General features: G+C 51.6%; 1 protein-coding gene across 1 annotated transcript in view; it reads right to left on the bottom strand.

The window, feature by feature from the left end:
* Positions 1 to 13,604, bottom strand: part of APCDD1L (APC down-regulated 1 like) — a 19,117-nt gene extending 5,513 nt beyond the window's left edge. Inside the window, exons 1-7 of the mRNA XM_024750184.1 lie at positions 13,600 to 13,604; positions 13,002 to 13,164; positions 3,950 to 4,012; positions 3,680 to 3,868; positions 3,526 to 3,565; positions 3,255 to 3,393; positions 19 to 291 (exon numbers count right to left, since the gene is read on the bottom strand). Coding sequence (XP_024605952.1) covers positions 19 to 291; positions 3,255 to 3,393; positions 3,526 to 3,565; positions 3,680 to 3,868; positions 3,950 to 4,012; positions 13,002 to 13,164; positions 13,600 to 13,604 — 872 coding nt within the window. The remainder of the gene's footprint in view (positions 1 to 18; positions 292 to 3,254; positions 3,394 to 3,525; positions 3,566 to 3,679; positions 3,869 to 3,949; positions 4,013 to 13,001; positions 13,165 to 13,599) is intronic.
* Positions 13,605 to 15,590: the final 1,986 nt, after the last annotated feature.

Genomic DNA, 15,590 nt, shown 5'->3' with positions numbered 1-15,590 from the left:
CGTGCGCAGGCCCGGCCGGCCCGGCTCTGGTCCAGGCGCCCAGCGACGTCGAGCAGGGCGCTGCGGCTGTGGAAGACGACGCCCACCTTGTGCAGGTGGTAGTCGGCCTCGGTGGCGCCCCGGGTGACCCAGGAGGCCCGGCGCAGGCGCACCTTGCCCTTGATGAGCAGTGAGTGGGCGGGCTCCCGGCACGAGGGGTCCCTGTAGTAGAACTGGTAGGCGCGGAAGAGGCGGTTGGGGTAGAAGGTGTAGGAGCGGGTGAGGAACTCGGGTCCCGGGCGCACCTCGCAGCTGCGGGGGCAGAGGGGGGTTGGGCAGAGCAGTGAGTCCCCCAGCCTCGCTCTGGGATCCCCCTCCTACAGCCTGTGTTTCAGGCCTCAGCTCAGGGCTGAGAGCCTGCAGCCTCAGTTTCCCCAACCGATCTCAGCCCCACTTTGAGGGCTGGGGGCCTTCCACTCTTGCCTTGTGGCCTCAGCAGAAGCTGTCCTTCCATGCCATCCCAAATGCCTCTTACAGCGGACATCCACCCTCCTGGACCGGCTCCCCGCGGGTCCCATGGATCCCCCTTGGCCCAAGAAACACACAGGCTTTGCAGCCAGAGGACCCGGGTTCAAATCCCATTTCCGTCCCTCCTGAGGATCGTGAGCCCGGATAACGCCTGGCTCCTTCCTCTGGGACTGGGAGGCCCTGGATGCACAGTCAGGGTTTCGAGGAAGCAGCCAGCACAGTGGTGGCACCTGGGAGGAGCTTAAGAAACGGGGGCTCCTTCGCACCATTTGGGAAGCCCTGTGCTCTGAGCTCCTGGGGGCAGGGTCCTGCCTGTTCTCTCCCCGTTGGGTTCCTGGCACCTGGTCCAGGGCCTGGCACACACTGGAACCCCAAACCCTGGTCCTCGCTGACTGAACCGTGAATGATGGTGCTTACATTGTCTCCCCCCTGGCTAAGCTGACGGGCCCCCTGCCACCACATTTCACCCACATCTGTGACAGGCTTGTTGATCTAAACCAGAGAACTTTTCCACTGAAGAGTCAGATAATAAGTATTTCTGTCTTTGTGGCAGTTACTCAAGATCGTGGTTCTGGAGCTAAAGTAGCCAGAGACAGTATGTACATGGTGGGCGTGGTTGTGTGCCAATAAAACTTTATTTGCAAAGCCAGGCGTCAGGCTGGCCCTGACCCCCGGGCCCTATTCTGCTGGTGATGAAACCATGACTCCGAGACCCCCAGTCACACCCTGGCTTTGGGGTGGATGGTGGACAAGTTCCCCGGGAAAAAGAGCAGGCAGGTACCCCCTGCACAATGTTACACCGACCAGGTGCCACCTGTGCTGTTATTTTCTCGAAATGTTTCATACCAGCGCTGCTGGAGCAGGAGAAATATGTTCTCGCCCACCCTTTTCTTTCAGTCTTTCTGGTTATATTAAGGAGAGAGTCACGGTTGGAGTTCATGTGTCTTTAACACCAATCTCCCTTTTCTCCCAGAGTGAACAGACTCAGGGCCTTAGGCAGGCAGCGAATCAGGGGAAAATTTAATGATGTTGTTTTGTTTTCATTGACTTTCTTTTTTTGTTTTTCTGCGGTACGCGGGCCTCTCACTGCTGTGGCCTCTCCCGTTGCGGAGCACAGGCTCCGGACGCGCAGGCTCAGTGGCCATGGCTCGCGGGCCCAGCCGCTCCGCGGCATGTGGGATCTTCCCGGACCGGGGCACGAACCCGTGTCCCCTGCATCGGCAGGCGGACTCGCAACCACTGCGCCACCAGGGAAGCCCAGACTTTCTTTTTATGGTTTCCTCCTATTTATGGCAAGTGGCTCAGCTCCCCATAGCCATAGTGATCTTACACTTCCTTTAAAAATAATCATAGCGCTGTAAATGTGTACAGTATACCAATAATCCCCCAATAAAGCTATAAAAATGCATGACTGTATTTACACCAACAAAAGCAAGTTGGTTTAAAGAAAAATCGTAAGGAAATACCAGTCCAGGCAGTAGTTAAAAATGGAGAGAGGTGACTCACATGCCCGAGGGCGGGAAGATTTGCCCAAAGGAACGCAGCAGGTCACACCAGACAGCTCGGTGGTTCCCAGACTCTGGATCTTTCCCTGCACTACTCCCAGAAAATAGCAAAGCCTGTCTGAAGGGTACAATGGGGGACTTTCTAGGAAGAAAATATTAGAAGTTTCTAGAACTCTCTGGAATGCTGTTGTCTTGGGGCAGGAAGAGCCTGCAGCCAGTCCCCATCCTCCCCATGTCTCAGCTCTGTCTCAGAGTGACCCCGGCCAGTGGTGCATGAACCCCACCTGGCCTGTGGAGTCGAGGAGGGGGCAGAGCCTGGGAATGCACCCAGAGCCTCTTTGCGGAACTCAAGTCCCCTTCCTCCCCCAGTGCGCTAGCAGATGCTTGGCAGTTGGATTTTTCCCTGACCTCGGGAGGTGCGTGGAGGACATGGAAAGTCCAGTCCCTGACCCCAGGATGGGACTGGCCCCAGGGGCTGGCCGGGGAGGAGGGGATATACTAGGTGTGGAGGAGGATACTGCCTTCCTTCTCCCTGACCCTGGGAGGGAGGAGCCAGCTGGCTGCCCCGCACATGAGGGCAGAGCACAAAGCCCCTCGCCCCAGAGCTGCACTGAGGCCTCTGAAAGGTCAGGTGAGCCTGTCAGGTTAGAAGGAGAATTGGATGGGCAGGCAGGACCCCAGGCCCTCTCTGGCCTACTCCTTCCGGCCTCAGGACCTTCGCCCCAGCTGCTGCCTCTGCCTGCCTCTGCCCCTGGCTCCCTGGATGGCTGACTCCTTCCTCCTTTCAGATCTCGACTGAATGTCACCATCTCCGAGAAGCCTTCTGTGACCGCCCTCGAAAGAGCCCTCCCGGGCCGCTCACTCTCACATCCTCCCTTTTATATCTTTCACCATCTCAAGTTTATGTCACTTATTTCTGTGTTTAGGGCTTGTCTCCACCGCAGCTCCCCCCTGCACCCAGCTCATAGTAGCTCCTCAATAAGTGTTTGCACAGAAGGTGCTCAGTGTGTGGAACAAGTGCATTTCCTCCAGTTGCTGTCTGTGGCTGGGGCAGGATGCCCGACACAGTCCCGACCTGCCAGGCTCACTCTGGGGAGGGCGACAGCAAGCACGTGCTTGGCAGGCCTCTGGACAGTTGCACGAATTGTGCCCGTTTCACAGATATGGGACACTGAGGCTCAGGGTGGGTGAAGCCTCCAAGCCCAGGGGCCTGTGGTCAGCGTGACCTCAGCAGGGTCTTACCCAGTGGAGATCCAGGGCCCGTCCAGGCGTGGGGGCAGCAGTGCGGTGACGGGCGCTCTGCTGGGCAGGAGCTGCTGGCAATGTGGTCCCCAGCGCAGGCGGCTACCCTCTGCCATCCCGGCTGCCTCTGCAGTGTGGGCTGCAAAGCAGACGGACCCGGGTCAGCGATCCCAGCACACCCTGGTTCTTCACCTGCCTGGCCAGCAATGGGCTCCCCAGATCGGGGCGCCTCGAGTCAGCCTCGGGACTCATCTGCCTTCTGCGCGCCTGCCTGCCGTGGCCGAGTGCCGCCGGGCAGTGGCGGACGGGCCCTGCACCCGGGACAGGAGGCAGCCTGGACTCAGAGGGGCCGGACGGTGGGACTTCCACCCCCTCTCACCAGGAGCCCGGGCTCTGCTTGACCTCTGCCCCTGGAGCGGCCAGACCTGTGCCCGCAGCGCGTGGCCATTCCGTTCATGGTCCCTCCGTGGTGCCAGGCCCGGGTGTCGTCCTTCCCCACAGGTGGGACCTGGCCGGCGCCGGCTCACCGTGGTGCTCACTCGGGATGCGTGTGGTGGGGTCAGGCTGAGGCGTGAGGCCAGCAGCCGGGCCAGGGGAGGGCTGGGGTCCCTGCCCTGCCCCTTTGAAGCCGTCTGACGGGGCCCGTGGCCCCCAAGCTCTCTGCCCCCCTCGGCCTCTCACAGTGGATTCCTCACTTTCCTGGAGGTCTGGGGTCTCACCGGGAGACGCTCGGGGTCCCCAGGGACCAGCTGCGAATACTGGAGTGACACCGACGGGGACCACGATACGGCATCAGTGGCTCCTGTTCACTCAGGACCGGCTCCGTGCATTTTTATTATATTATCTTAGATTTGTGTACGTCAGCCCAGGAGATGGTGTTGGCATCGCTGCCTGATGGGTAGAGCCACGGGCTGGGCGACCCGGGCTTAGCTGGCCTGGGGCCCAGGCTGCCCCCGGTGACAGAGCCGGGCTTCGAGCCAGGCCATTGGCTGTGGCCTGACGGCTTAACCATGGCTCCTTTTGCACTGCAGGCAGGGGGAGGGGCTGAATGAAGGAATGAGTAAAAATCCTGTGTAGCACTGGGTCCCTGTATATTCCTGCTGTATCCTACACCTGATTTACAGGCTTTAAACAGCCAAATAAGAGAGATGAAAATAAACAACCAGTGTACCAGGGCTGTGGTGTCCCCACGGACAGTGGGCACTTGGGCTGCCCCAAAGGCTCTCAGGGCCATTCTGCAGTGAGTCCACGCCAAGGGGAGTCTTGAAAGAGTGGTTCTGTGTTAACTCAGGCACATCTAGCCTCTTGGGGACCAGAGCCAGGATGTTGGGGTGGATGGATGGGCATCCACGTTGGGCCAAACGCCCAGCATGGCCCCGTCGGGAATACTGAGCTGGGACATACGTGCATCCGTGTCCACGGCTCACGCCTTGTGCTCCTGAAATCAACTTCACCCGGACCCTCTGGGTCCCCTGGGTCCAATTCTGCGGGTTAATCTGAACATCACTGGTTGTCAGTGAAGCTTGACAATGCACGTGTTGATTTGGGGAATGGATGGGAGCAAAGGGAAGAAAAAGGTCAAAAGGGGGTGGGTGTTATTTGCGTGGTAGGAAAATCAAGCTTATGTCTCAGAGCAAAACCGTGAACAGGCCCCGAATATGACATTGGCGCTGCTTCCACAAAGCTTGATTTCTTGAGAAAATGTTTTCTGTTCAAAAGGAAACGAACCTTTCCCCCAGGTACTCCCTCTGAAGGCACTTCGAAGAGATGTCGCCTTCACGACGTTATATTTTGACACGAATCCTGAGATAGTATGTTCCCGCTAAGTGTGTTTCGGTTTGTCTTGCTTTTCTGCGAGAAATTGGGATTTAATTAAGTCAGGAGACAAAGAGATACGATGAAATCTCACCATATTCAGAACACGGACATGCAAAACGCAACTGGAGCCCTTCTTTGCAAAAACCCGAGTGGAGCATGGCACTGCCTCTCGGCTGGAGCTTCCACTTCAAGGTTGCAAAAATGAAACCAGCCGATTAGAAATGAACTCATGAAATGTTTCCAGTCCCAGCTTTGGAGGTAGCTTATAGATTTTCTTTCCTTTCTCTCCCTCTTTTCTCCCCTAGAAGAGTCTGAGCTCAGGGAACCACAACCGAAAGCAGATGGTGTCCTGGGCCGGCTTGCACAACTTCTCCTGGGGACCTGATAGACTGAGTTAAATGCGTCGGCCAAATTGATTTTTATCAACCATGGATTTTTAATTAACAGTGGTGTCCACTTACCGCCATCCATTATTTACTGTTTACCCACTAATTAAAAATTATGCTGCTTTTGCACTCATAAGAGCAGGACATTTGAAATTAGATCGCATCGTTCAAATTACCTGCAGAATTAAATCCAGAACGTCGAATTGCCCAGACCAGGCTACTGGGGTTTAAAATATGATCTGCTCCAGCCTGTTGTATGATCATGAGTCAGAATGCCAGGAGCAGGCTACATGGCAAACATCGTGTGGAACCTGCCTGGGGTCTTAAGGGGGAGGGAGACCTTGGAGTCTGTCTTGAGCGGAGGTTGTCTCACCCAGGAATCCCAGGGAAGGCAGCCTGTCAGTGCACTGATGGAGTGCTTCCAGGTGGCGGCCATACCTATGGACCAGCAGGTGTCATCTGCTGCTGTCATCCAGCAGCCCATGGTCCAGGTTCAGTCAATGCCCCCATTTTGCAGATGAAGAAACTGAGGTTCAGAGGGTGGAGAGACTTGGCCACCCTACCCCAGGCAGCTGCTTCTTATCCAATTAACAAATAAAATATGGTAAAATACACCTAACATAAAAGTCACCATTTTAAAGCATACAGTTTAAATTCGGTGGCATTTAAGATGTTCACCAGGCTATGCAGACATCAGCTCTGTCTAGTTCCAGAATTTTTCATCGCCCCAAAAGGAAACTCCGTACCCATCAGCAGTCACTCTCCACGCCTCTCTCCTCTGAAACCCTAGCAGCCAGTAATCTGCTTTCTGTCTCTATGGATTTGCCTATCCTGGCTATTTTGTATAAGTGGAATAAAAAAGATCTGCCCCTTTCTTATCTACTTCCCTTTTTTTATCTACTTTTCTTATCTACTGTTCACAACACTTCTATTAGATGGACGTGATTATCTTCATTTTCCAGATAAAAAATGGAGCCTTGGGAGAATATTTACACCCAGGTCCACCATCCGTGTTTTCTTCAAAGAAAGTGAAAAGCGTAGGTCTGAATCAATGGTGGGGGGGTGAGAGGGGTGGAGAAAAGACATGGGGTTTGTAGCCAGAGCAGATGGAGAATAATCAGGTCTTCAGATACCTTTCTTTTAGGGGCAAAAGGCAAAAGAAAAGCACTGTTTTTTGTCCCCCCCCCCCATCCTGATTGGCTTGTTCTGAGGTTCTGGGAGGTGTGCCAGGTGATTTTAGGTGCAGTGGTGAGCATTTCTTATTCCAGCGGTTATGCATCGATTTTAGGGGGTGTCAAAAAGCAGCTGCAGTTACTGTAGCAAAACTGTGCTTTCACAGCCCACATTGCCAAGGACAAGACTGAGTTTTAAAAGGGGCTTGGTCTGAACTGGATTTTAAAAAATTAAGTACTACTTGAAATAATATTTAATAAGTAACTATTTAATAAGTAAACGTGGTCAATAGCCTGAGGGGGGTGCGCAGAACGAAGAGGGAGAGACGGAGGTTAACCCAGCACTTCCCCTCATGGCTGTGTGTCCTGGAGCCACCACCACAAAGGACAGCAAACTGGGGGACCGAAAACAGCAGGACATTATTCTCTCACAGTCTGGAGACCAGAAGTCTGAAATCAAGGGGTGGGCAGGACCACGTTCTCTCCTGAGACTCTGCAGGAGGGTCCTTCCTGCCTCTTCCAGGTTCTGGGGGTTCCAGGCATCCTTGGCTTATAGCTGCATCCCTTCAATCTCTGCCTCTGTCGTCACAGGGCCGTCTTTCTTCTCTGTGTGTCTGCAGCTCTGTATCCAAACCTCCCTCTCTTTCTCTTATAAAGACACCAGTCACTGGATTCAGGTCCACCCTGATCTAATAAGACTGCATCTACATCTGTAAAGACCTTATTTCCAAATATGGTCACATTCACAGGTACCAGGGGTTAGGATCTGAACATATCTTCTGGGGGATGCAATTCAATTCACAACCGATACCGAGGGCCACCCAGGTCTCCCAGCAGCCTAACCTTTGTCCAGCTACTCCTCCCGCACATGAACCTTGCATGGCTGTTACATGCCTTTGTAAGGCACCACATGATGGCCGGAGTTCCTGATCCCTCGGAGAGGCTGGCGTTAATCAAGTAGTCCCACTATGGATTATAATTTCAAAGAATCGTTAAGTGTCTCAAAGGAAATTTACACAATGGCCAAAAACTTCCTAACACACTTGGAGTAACATTCCACGCTTTTCCTTATGATCTCCAGGGCCCTTCAACATCGGTTGTCTTCCTGTCTTTCCAGGGCCGTACATCAGATCCCCACCCTGATTCTCTATTGTGTGTTCCTAGGGATGAAGAGCAAACTCTCTCCTGCCTCAGGGCCGTTGCAACACTGCTCCTCGGCCAGAGCACCTCTCCCTCTGCTTTGAGCTGGGTGCTTCCCACTCACTGGGGTCTCAGCATAATCGGTGTTGCCCGGCGGGCTGATATCAAACATCCCCTTCTATTCTGCCCTTCCCATCTCACCTGTGCAGCACTCATCACCTCTCTCAATTCCTTACCTGCTTGCTGGGTTTTATCTACTTTTATTTTTTGACTTTTCAAGTTGATATCATTTCAGACCTACAGAAATTTTGCCAAAGCAGTAGAAAGAGCTCTAGTATACCTGGTTTCCACAAAGGTTAACATCTTGCAAAATATATAGTACAGTGATCAAAACCAGGAAATGAACACCGATCCCATGTTAGAATGAGTCTACAAATCCTAGGCAGATTTCACCAGTTGTCCCAGTAACGTCTCCTTTCTGGTCCAGGATCCAATCCAGGATCACACATCTTAGTTGTCACGTGTCTTTAGCACCCTTCAATCAGAGATGCTTCTTTGGCTTATGTCTTTCACAGCCTTGACACTTTTGAAGAGTACTGGCCAATTATTCTGAAGTGTGTTCTTCGGGTTGGGGTTTTCCGATGTTTATTCACGATTTTATTCATCTTGGGTAGTTTTGGCAGGAACCCCAGGGAAGCAGTGTTGGGCCGCTCTCAGTCATTGCTTCAGGAGGTACCGAGATGTCAGTTTGTCCCAACGCTGGTGACGTTAACTTCGACCACTTGCCAAGACACCACTTGGAGGTGTCTGCCAGGCTTCTCCACTGTTAGATTACTCCTTTCCTCTTTGTCATGAATAATTATCTTATGGGGATATACTCAGAGCTCATGCAAGTATCTTGTTTTCCGTTATACTCCCCCCACTAATTTTAGCGTCTATTGATGACCATTGACGATTCTTACTGACAACAGTTATTACTGTGGTGTATCCCAAATGGTCATTTTCTAGTTGCATCATTCTTTCTGGATTTATTTTTTATTGTTTTATCTATAACTTTCTGGATTGATTGATTGGAATTGTGCTGTAAGGAAGCACTATCCCTTCTCCCTGTTTATTTTCTAGTTGCATCATTCTTTCTGGATTTATTTTTTATTGTTTTATCTATAACTTTCTGGATTGATTGATTGGAATTGTGCTGTAAGGAAGCACTATCCCTTCTCCCTGTTCATTTTCTAGTTGCATCATTCTTTCTGGATTTATTTTTTATTGTTTTATCTATAACTTTCTGGATTGATTGATTGGAATTGTGCTGTAAGGAAGCACTATCCCTTCTCCCTGTTTATTTTCTAGTTGCATCATTCTTTCTGGATTTATTTTTTATTGTTTTATCTATAACTTTCTGGATTGATTGATTGGAATTGTGCTGTAAGGAAGCACTATCCCTTCTCCCTGTTTATTTTCTAGTTGCATCATTCTTTCTGGATTTATTTTTTATTGTTTTATCTATAACTTTCTGGATTGATTGATTGGAATTGTGCTGTAAGGAAGCACTATCCCTTCTCCCTGTTTATCTCGTTATTCAATGATTATTTGTCTTAGTATGAACTCAGGGATATTTATTTTATAGGTTACAATCCATTGCTGTCATTATTTACTTTGTGGCTCAAATTGTCCCTGATTTGGCCATTGGGAGCTCCATCGACTCCATCAAGCTCCAGGACTCCGTCCTGGGTCCTTTTTACATGCACTTGTCATTTTTTTTTTGAGCATGTCCTCATTTTCTGGCACTAGAAGATCTTCCAGGCTCATTTTGTACTTTTCCTGACCCAGCCCTGGAATCAGCCATTTCTCCAAGGAGTCCTGGTTCCTTTTATTGGAGAATAGTATTTAGAAACCAAGATGTAGGTGCTGGGTGCTCACTGCTACTGAGGTGTCACCCCAGGTGCCTCAACTTCTTTCTTCCTTCGTCTCTTCCTTCCCTCTTTTCTTTCTCTCTTTCTCTTCCTTCCTTCCCCCTTTTCTTCTTCCTTTCCTTTCTTTTCCTTTCCTTTCCACGAGGACAGGCCCTTATCTCTCTTGCTCCCTGCTGATTCCCAGCCCCTAGCACAGTGCCCGATGGATGCTAAATAAATATTTGTTGTGTCAGTACATGGACAGCACTTAGAACAACGCCTTCACGTAGTAGACACTCAATAAGTGCTAGTTGTGATTGCTACTTTTAGTTGAATGGATGAATGAATGACGTGCTCCCTAAGACCAATGCACATGAATTCCTTGTTGACATTTCTCCCACCCCCTTGAGGTTTCTCCTCCTAAAACTTGGCTGGTGATTTCCATCACGTGTGTGGCTATCAGGGTCAGGCTTGAAATGGAAGTGGAGAAAGAGAAGGCTTGCAGCTGCTGGGATCACTAAGAATCTGGCTGAGGGTGAAAGGGTGGTCAGTAAGGGAGTTCCCAGCAGGCTGGGGACCCTGATTGATCCAAGCAGGTAGAGAGGAAAGAGAAGTAGAGGCAAAGGGAGATTCAAGTCTGGGAATCAAGCCCTGCCGAGAGTTTTGAGGATGGGCCGGATCTGGCACCAGAACCTGGTGCTGGGTCCTTGGCTTTACAGCCTTTTTGACCCTTGGGACCTGCCCCAGCCAAACCAGGACCCTGATATGGTTCTACACCCCCAAGGAAGGCTCCATCTAACTCCACGGCACTGTTCAATAAGCAGAGACTGTGAGTCACGCATTAAAAAGGCTAAAAAGTAGCAGGTGAAATTAATTTTAACGATATTTTTTTATCTAGCCCGCAGTAGTATATGTAATACATTCAACATGTCTAAATTCAACAGGTAAGAGATATGAAAACTAGTAATGAGATATTTTATATGTCTTTTCAAATGCAAGTCTTCGAAATCGGGCATATATTTACACTCACAGCACAACTCAGTTTAGATGGGTCACATTTCAGGGCCTCAGGGGCCATATGCGGCTGGCGGCTGCTGTATTGGAAGCATAGCTCCAGCTCAAGAATGGGATGTGTGTGTCAAATTTCGCTGCATCAGAGGTTTCAAGCTGTTTTCTGAAGCCCACAGGTGTTTTTTTCAGGAGAGAAGGGGGGACCCAGTGGGTGGGACTCTGGCCTCCCACCTTCTGCTTTAGCCCCTGCAGCCTCCGCCATTTGCTCTGGTTTATGTACTGGGAGGCTAATTAAGATCTGCTTTGAAAAAAGGGTTCTCTTGCTTAAAAAAAGAAAAAAGTCTGAAACCCTCTGGTTTATTTCAAAATCCTTAGCTTGAGGTAATTCACCTAGAATGTTTGTACTTGGAAGCTCATGCACATTTAAATAAAAATCCCCACCCAAAAAAATAACCTCTCTTGATTAGAGGCGGCCGCCCTTTACAAATCAAGATGGGCTGGTATGCAACAGCACACAGAGAATGTTTCGCCAACAAGCTTCAGAAACCGGCTGTTGAAATGGCAGCTGTCACTGTGTTGCTACAGCAAAAGCTGTGCTTTCCAATGAAGCCATCGCACAAAAGGCACGCAGAGTCTCCGTTTAAACTCCCCGGAGAGGGTTACAGATTGGCACGCTATGACAGTACCAGCAAATCACAGAAATATGAAGACAAACTTTGAATTCTAAGGAGCCTAGACTTCCCCTCTGGTGTGGATGGCTGGCCTTCACATTCCTCATATGTCCCTCATTTGGCCATAATTGAATCTCATTATCCATCTAATCTGAGAGTCTTTGCCTTCAAGGCTGGGGCGTGGGCGTGAGGCAGGATGGACTTTGCATTCTTGGGAAGCTCAGAAATGGTGTGCTCTAGAAAAAAGTGCACACCACCTCCCAGCCCTGCAGCATCCCAGGACTGTGACACGTGCCCTCTTTTGCTTGGTGAGCTCAGAGTTTAAAGTTGCCCTGAGGAATTCTGGAGCGACCACGTGCCTAGAAAAACAGATTCTGAGCCGTTGAGGCGCTGGAGGGCCTCAGACTCGGATGTCAGTGTGTTGAAGGGCTACTGAAGGGACATAGCTTGGTTTGTCACTGTTTCCCCCGTTCTGGGTTAAAAGTCCCGGCTTGGGCTGGACCAGGGGGGTCGGTGGAAAAGGTGGACCTAATTGGTGCCACTTGGAGAAGGGGACTGTTTTATGTTCGTGTTTCCAAAATTGAAAACATTTTGTCAAGGGGAGTGGCTGACCGTGTAGCTATCTCCCCGCGGCCTGTGTTGAGCATTTCCTGCTAATGGAAGTGGAAACGCACAGCTCAGGGGATGGGACAGGGATGGGGGCTTTGGAAGGCAAAGTCTAGCCCGCCAGGCCTGGCTCATCAGCCAGTTATTGTTTGTTTACGATTGCTCCAGTACAAAAACAGTTCACATCAAAGCTCCCTCAGCCCCATGATAATACTAATTATTCCTCGCTCTGGCTGGGGCTTCCACCCAGATGAAAACTGGAAAATTCCAGCCAAAGCCCAGCTGTTTCCAAACAGCCAAGGCATCAGGGTGATTGATGGAAGTGTTTCCCTTTTCACCCAGATGTTCTGGTGTCTTGGAGACAAGGCCTCCTTCGCTCAGCTTTAGCGCCTGTGTTCCCAGATCTGCATGTTGGCCCCTCAGATGTTCCTAATTTATACCAAATTTGGTCAGTGCTGTCCATGGATACCAACGTTCAGCCCTGTGCTTTGAGGGGTGTGGCGAGGGGGAGTTGGGGCCTGGAGAGATAGAATGTGAGATCTCTCCGGGTTTCTGAACCTGGCTCGGTCTCGCGGAACATTCTGGTGCCTGCCCCGAGGGATGTAGTTACAAGTCAGTGTTTGCTAAGCAGAACGTGTGTCTAGAAGTCTCCCGCTGGATTGAATCCTTCTTCGCTCTCTTGGCAGAAGACTGAAGCTCCCATTGCTGTACAGAACAGGAATTTGGCAGAGGTAATCACAAGGTTTTGACACATTCAATAAGAAAGAAGACGTTTGTGTAATCGCGGTGAAGACTCCCGGAGAAGGGCGCAGGAGTAGGGATCTTGGGGCGGCAGCTTCAGGAGCTTAACTCTTCACGGGGCCCTTAGGAACTGGTTCTCCACCAGGTCTTCCCCGGAGGGCCCAAGAGTCTACTTGTCTCACAGAACTACTTAGCCTTCGAGGAGAGCTGGATGGAGTCTGTCGGTCTCCACTGAGTGCCTTTGGGTCTGTGTGTGTGTGGGCGGGGGTCCGGGGAGCAGCCCCAGCGTTGGGGGAAGTGCATCACTTACGGGGCTGTTCTCGGGAGTTTCCACAAGGGGGCCCTCTTGAGCTTTGGCTGGGGCGGTTGGGCGGCCCCGGATGAAACCCGGCACCGCCTCCTGCAGACCCGGCCTCCAGCCGAGGGCCTCCGGGCTCCCTCCGTTCACCTTGGCTTTGGCGAAGAGGGAGCCCCTGGAAGGCCAGCGCCGGGGCGCATGCTTCCTTCCACGTGGGAGGTCTTGGGTTCCGGTTGCACAGAGGACGTATTTGGAGACCGAAGGGCGAGGGTCACGGGCTGCCCTAGCCTCGCCTCCTTTCCTTCTTCTTTCGAAGAAGTTTGCAACGCAGAGCAAACACTCCAGTTGGAACCACAAGAAAGGGCATCTGGGAAGCTTCATCAACAGTGAAACCAACCATCGTGGCTCCTCGGGGCCTTTCCCCAAACACGCATACAGGGGGGCCTTTGGGTCAGCCATGACAGGAGGCACGGAGATTTTAAATGCGAGAAAATTATTGTCGTTTAACAAGTCAATTTTTCTTACACCGTGCTGAGATTGAGTTCGTGGTCTCTTCCATACATTCGAAATAAGGAATTTCCCTAGAGTGCGATTTTGAGGGAGAACCTACATCATGTTTCGAAAAGCCTATTTTGTTGGGAGTTACTGGATTTTATTTTAAAAGAAATGGTAATATTTAATTACGGCATTATTTTACTGTCTAGAAAATTAATGTGCTTTTGGAGTTTCGGGAGAAAGGCCGGCTGCAAGTCCGAACCCTATTTTTAAATTACCATACAAATAGAATCCCAAAGACGCAAATATTGGCTTTAGTGTCGCAGGTACAGGAAAATACGCCGGCTTCCTAAATGTTAAATAGACAGGCTTGTAATTCTTGCCCTCCCTTGCGACCCTGGATGGCTGCGTCCTCATCCTGGGGGGAGGGCATGCCGCTCACCGAGGGGACAGCAGCAGTGCCAACTGGATAAGCACAGTGGACTAGTCATCGGGCATCTCGTTACCATCCTAACAATAAGGCGCCATTTCTGTGAAGCTCTAGAGTCTGCAAAGCCCACGATTACTTATCCACTGGGTCCTCACATCAAACCTTTGGGGTTGGTATTGAGATTGCCCCCCATTTTACAGACGAGCAGACAGAGACTCCAAAAAAGAGTCTTTCAGAGTGTCTAGCTTCCATCACGCTAATTGGTCGGTGGAAAGGCCCAAACTGCAAACCAGCTCTGTTACCTGGAAACTCCACTCTCCACTTTGCACCACGGGGTGCAAAGATGCTTCTACAAGGGCTCAGGGCCTGATGCTCTGAGCCAGGGCAACCCCGAAGGCTCGGTGTGAGGACCCAGTGGATAAGTGGAGGTGTTCTGATCCGGTTTGCTGAAGGGAGGCACAAGGAGGGGGCCGCCAGGAGGAACCTCGCCGCCCTCAGGCTCCTTGAGAGCCATAGGGAGTTAGGAACTGCCTGACAGGTGGAGAGAGCCGAATGGGCACTGGGCAGAGGCTGAGCACGTAGCAGGGAGGTGTGAACCAGCAGCGGGGCTGAGCCAGACGTCATTAGCTAGCGGCAGGAGCTGCACAGGAGGCCTGCTGGCACGGGGGGAGCGGGGAGTGTGCTTCAAGCAGAGGGAGCGCCGCGGTGCGGGGGCGCAGAGCAGGTGGATGTTTTGAAAGGCAGTGCTTTCCCGAGGGCCCCGTGCTTACCTGGGTGGCACTGCCGCTGATTCCAGGCGTAGGTGATGGGCAGTTTACACCTGACTAGTTACATGTCTATTTCGACTCAGCTGGATAACTGACGCATCCAGCCTGGGATTTTGTTAGCCTGAGGCTAAAGCATACAAGGATAGGCTATCTTTAAAAATAAGTGAAAATGAGTTCGTTGATTTGGAGAGAAACGTTGACCCAATTATAGGACAGTAGCAATCAGATGTGGCCAGAATGCTGTTGGTGGCACGCAATGACAGGCGGCTGGGGACCAAGGCGCTAAGGCCCTGCTGGCTTGTGTTAAGGATGACCTAGTGTATGTCGCGGAGGGGAAGGAGGGGCTTAAGGTGACCCGTGGGAGACCACCTCAGATCCCAGGTGTGGAGGCGAGGCTGGGGAAGTGGGGTGCCGGAGATGGGAAAGCCAGCCTGGGGCTGCTGAGATGTGCGGTGAAGGCAGGGAGGAAGGTGTCGTGGCTATGCGGGTTCTCAGCCAGGAAACTGGGGGGTGCTGGTGGTGCTATTCCTGAGATGGAGACCTGGGGAGAGTTCCGTTTTGGGGGTGTGTGATTTGAGGAGCTGACAGGGCATCCAGGAAGAGCCGGTCATGAGGAGCTGGCTGGGGCCGCCCATCTGTCTACAAGGCACACGCGGGGCGAGGAGAGGGTAAAGTGAGCCAGAGGCAGAATCCCAAGGAAAGCAGCCCCACGGGAAGGGCCAGGCAGGGGCCAAGGAGGACCACCCCGGGAGATGCAGAAGTGCCAGGGCGCAGGTTGTATGTAAGTAGGGTGGCAGATGCAACACAAGATGCCCACTTAAATTTGATATCCAGATACACAACGAAAAATGTTTTAGTATCGGTGTCTCAACGATTGCACAGATGAGTGTAGGGGTTTGGAGAAGAGAG

The sequence above is a fragment of the Neophocaena asiaeorientalis genome, unplaced genomic scaffold (assembly GCF_003031525.2).
Source record: "Neophocaena asiaeorientalis asiaeorientalis breed wild unplaced genomic scaffold, Neophocaena_asiaeorientalis_V1.1 scaffold606, whole genome shotgun sequence".
NCBI classification, from domain to species: Eukaryota; Metazoa; Chordata; class Mammalia; order Artiodactyla; family Phocoenidae; genus Neophocaena; species Neophocaena asiaeorientalis.
The sequence above is the reverse complement of the archived record's forward strand: the minus strand, read 5'-3'. Positions and strand labels throughout refer to the sequence as shown.